At 57.2% G+C, this 3,726-nt stretch overlaps 1 protein-coding gene across 1 annotated transcript; it reads left to right on the top strand.

Annotated features, from left to right (window-relative positions):
* Nucleotides 1-1,564: 1,564 nt before the first annotated feature.
* LOC123488226 (collagen alpha-1(III) chain-like) lies at nucleotides 1,565-3,452 on the top strand (the record flags this gene model as incomplete). The annotated part of the gene is made up of 1 exon (XM_045219113.1): nucleotides 1,565-3,452. A coding segment is annotated over exon 1 (1,888 nt), but the record flags the coding sequence as incomplete, so codon positions are not given.
* Between the last annotated feature and the right edge of the window lie 274 nt (nucleotides 3,453-3,726).

The raw sequence follows: 3,726 nt of genomic DNA, 5'->3' as shown, positions 1-3,726 counted from the left end.
AATGGGGTGGCAAGAAATAAGTTAGTCCTAAATATTTCAAATACTAAAAGCATTGTATGTGGGACAAATCATTCACTAAACCCTAAACGTCAACTAAATCTTGTAATAAATCATGTGGAAATTGAGCAAGTTGAGGTGACTAAACTGCTTGGAGTAACCCTGGATTGTAAACTGTCATGGTCAAAACATATTGATACAACAGTAGCTAAGATGGGGAGAAGTCTGTCCATAATAAAGCGCTGCTCTACCTTCTTAACAACACTATCAACAAGGCAGGTCCTACAGGCCCTAGTTTTGTCACACCTGGACTACTGTTCAGTCGTGTGGTCAGGTGCCACAAAGAGGGACTTAGGAAAATTGCAATTATCTCAGAACAGGGCAGCACGGCAGGCCCTTGGATGTACACAGAGAGCTAATATTAAAAACATGCATGTCAATCTCTCCTGGCTCAAAGTGGAGGAGAGATTGACTTCATCACTACTTGTATTTGTGAGAGGTATTGACATGTTGAATGCATCGAGTTGCCTGTTTAACCGACTAGCACACAGCTCAGACACCCATGCATACCCCACAAGACCTGCCACCAGAAAGGGTCAAAAGAGACAAAGAGGGGAAAGGGTCAAAAGAGACAAGGAGGGGGTAACATAATGTATATTTAGTATATTTAGTGTAGGGGGTAACAGAATGTATATTTAGTATATTTAGTGTAGGGGGTAACAGAATGTATATTTTGTATATTTAGTGGAGGGGGTAACAGAATGTATATTTTGTATATTTAGTGGAGGGGTAACAGAATGTATATTTAGTGGAGGGTTAACAGAATGTATGTTTAGTGGAGGGGGTAACATAATGTATGTTTAGTGGAGGGGGAAACAGAATGTATATTTAGTGGAGGGGGTAACAGAATGTATGTTTAGTGGAGGGGGTAACAGAATGTATGTTTAGTGGAGGGGAAACAGAATGTATATTTAGTGGAGGGGGGAAACAGAATGTACATTTAGTGGAGGGGGTAACATCATGTATATTTAGTATATTAAGTGGAGGGGGTAACATAATTTACATTTAGTGGAGGGGGTAACAGAATGTATATTTAGTGGAGGGGGTAACAGAATGTATATTTAGTGGAGGGGGTAACAGAATGTATATTTAGTGGAGGGGGTAACAGAATGTATATTTAGTGGAGGGGGTAACAGAATGTATATTTAGTGGAGGGGGTAACAGAATGTATATTTAGTGGAGGGGGTAACAGTAACAGCGGCAGTATATTGGGGATAACAGGCGTGATCTTTTGATCTTCCAATGCAGCGAGGCCAAGTCATTAACATTACCCTGGTGTGGTGGCGCTGGGGAGGAGGGGGGAGAGCAGACAAACTGCTGATAAATAACGCCTGAATCATTTATGAAGAGTCCTGCTCCTCACACAATATGTTAGATGACATGTGCCCATCTCCACTGTTCAGCCCTTGGAGATTTCCATGCTAAATGTATGTGCATATTTTTTCATAGCAAGTCGTATTAGAATTTCAGCCCCATCCCGGCAGTCAACAGGAAAGGAGAGCGCATCATGCTGCAGCGTGGTCAGCCCCTCAGAGGCCTAGGGTCCAGGGATCAGCCCCTCAGAGGCCTAGGGTCCAGGGATCAGCCCCTCAGAGGCCTGGGGTCCAGGGGGCAGCCCCTCAGAGGCCTGGGGTCCAGGGATCAGCCCCTCAGAGGCCTGGGGTCCAGGGAGCAGCCCCTCAGAGGCCTGGGGTCCAGGGGGCAGCCCCTCAGAGGCCTGGGGTCCAGGGATCAGCCCCTCAGAGGCCTGGGGTCCAGGGATCAGCCCCTCAGAGGCCTGGGGTCCAGGGATCAGCCCCTCAGAGGCCTGGGGTCCAGGGATCAGCCCCTCAGAGGCCTGGGGTCCAGGGATCAGCCCCTCAGAGGCCTGGGGTCCAGGGGGCAGCCCCTCAGAGGCCTGGGGTCCAGGAGCAGCCCCTCAGAGGCCTGGGGTCCAGGGATCAGCCCCTCAGAGGCCTGGGGTCCAGGGGGCAGCCCCTCAGAGGCCTGGGGTCCAGGGGGCAGCCCCTCAGAGGCCTGGGGTCAGTGGGCAGCCCCTCAGAGGCCTGGGGTCCAGGGATCAGCCCCTCAGAGGCCTGGGGTCCAGGGGCAGCCCTCAGAGGCCTGGGGTCCAGGGATCAGCCCCTCAGAGGCCTGGGGTCCAGGGATCAGCCCCTCAGAGGCCTGGGGTCCAGGGATCAGCCCCTCAGAGGCCTGGGGTCCAGGGATCAGCCCCTCAGAGGCCTGGGGTCCAGGGGGCAGCCCCTCAGAGGCCTGGGGTCCAGGGGGCAGCCCCTCAGAGGCCTGGGGTCCAGGGATCAGCCCCTCAGAGGCCTGGGGTCCAGGGGCAGCCCCTCAGAGGCCTGGGGTACAGGGGGCAGCCCTCAGAGGCCTGGGGTCCAGGGGGCAGCCCCTCAGAGGCCTGGGGTCCAGTGGGCAGCCCCTCAGAGGCCTGGGGTCCAGGGATCAGCCCCTCAGAGGCCTGGGGTCCAGGGGGCAGCCCCTCAGAGGCCTGGGGTCCAGGGATCAGCCCCTCAGAGGCCTGGGGTCCAGGGATCAGCCCCTCAGAGGCCTGGGGTCCAGGGATCAGCCCCCTCAGAGGCCTGGGGGTCCAGGGATCAGCCCCCTCAGAGGCCTGGGGGTCCAGGGGGCAGCCCCTCAGAGGCCTGGGGTCCAGGGGCTAGCCCCTCAGAGGCCTGGGGTCCAGGGATCAGCCCCCTCAGAGGCCTGGGGTCCAGGGGCAGCCCCTCAGAGGCCTGGGGTACAGGGGGCAGCCCCTCAGAGGCCTGGGGTCCAGGGATCAGCCCCTCAGAGGCCTGGGGTCCAGGGATCAGCCCCTCAGAGGCCTGGGGTCCAGGGATCAGCCCCTCAGAGGCCTGGGGTACAGGGATCCCAGCCCCTCAGAGGCCTGGGGTCCAGGGGGCAGCCCCACAGAGGCCTGGGGTCCAGGAGCAGCCCCTCAGAGGCCTGGGGTCCAGGGATCAGCCCTCAGAGGCCTGGGGTCCAGGAATCAGCCCCTCAGAGGCCTGGGGTCAGGGGCAGCCCCCTCAGAGGCCTGGGGTCCAGGGATCGGCCCCTCAGAGGCCTGGGGTCCAGGGGGCAGCCCCTCAGAGGCCTGGGGTACAGGGGGCAGCCCCTCAGAGGCCTGGGGTCCAGGGATCAGCCCCTCAGAGGCCTGGGGTACAGGGATCAGCCCCTCAGAGGCCTGGGGTCCAGGGGCAGCCCTCAGAGGCCTGGGGTCCAGGGGCAGCCCCTCAGAGGCCTGGGGTCCAGGGATCAGCCCTCAGAGGCCTGGGGTCCAGGGATCAGCCCCTCAGAGGCCTGGGGTCCAGGGATCAGCCCCTCAGAGGCCTGGGGTCCAGGGGGCAGCCCCTCAGAGGCCTGGGGTACAGGGGGCAGCCCCTCAGAGGCCTGGGGTACAGGGGGCTCAGTAATGAGGACAGTTAAGTGCTTTGTGGAGAAAGCTGCTACCTTCTCCTCGATCTGCTACAGTAGTCCAGTACTACTGGCTAGTACTCTATAATACTCTCTATGTGCTCTGGTCCAGGTCTCTATTATACTCTCTATGTGCTCTGGTCCAGGTCTCTTTAATATTCTCTATGTGCTCTGGTCCAGGTCTCTTTAATATTCTCTATGTGCTCTGGTCCAGGTCTCTTTAATATTCTCTATCTGCTCTGGTCCAGGTCTCTA

This window comes from Coregonus clupeaformis, unplaced genomic scaffold, assembly GCF_020615455.1.
Source record: "Coregonus clupeaformis isolate EN_2021a unplaced genomic scaffold, ASM2061545v1 scaf2072, whole genome shotgun sequence".
NCBI classification, from domain to species: Eukaryota; Metazoa; Chordata; class Actinopteri; order Salmoniformes; family Salmonidae; genus Coregonus; species Coregonus clupeaformis.
The sequence above is the reverse complement of the archived record's forward strand: the minus strand, read 5'-3'. Positions and strand labels throughout refer to the sequence as shown.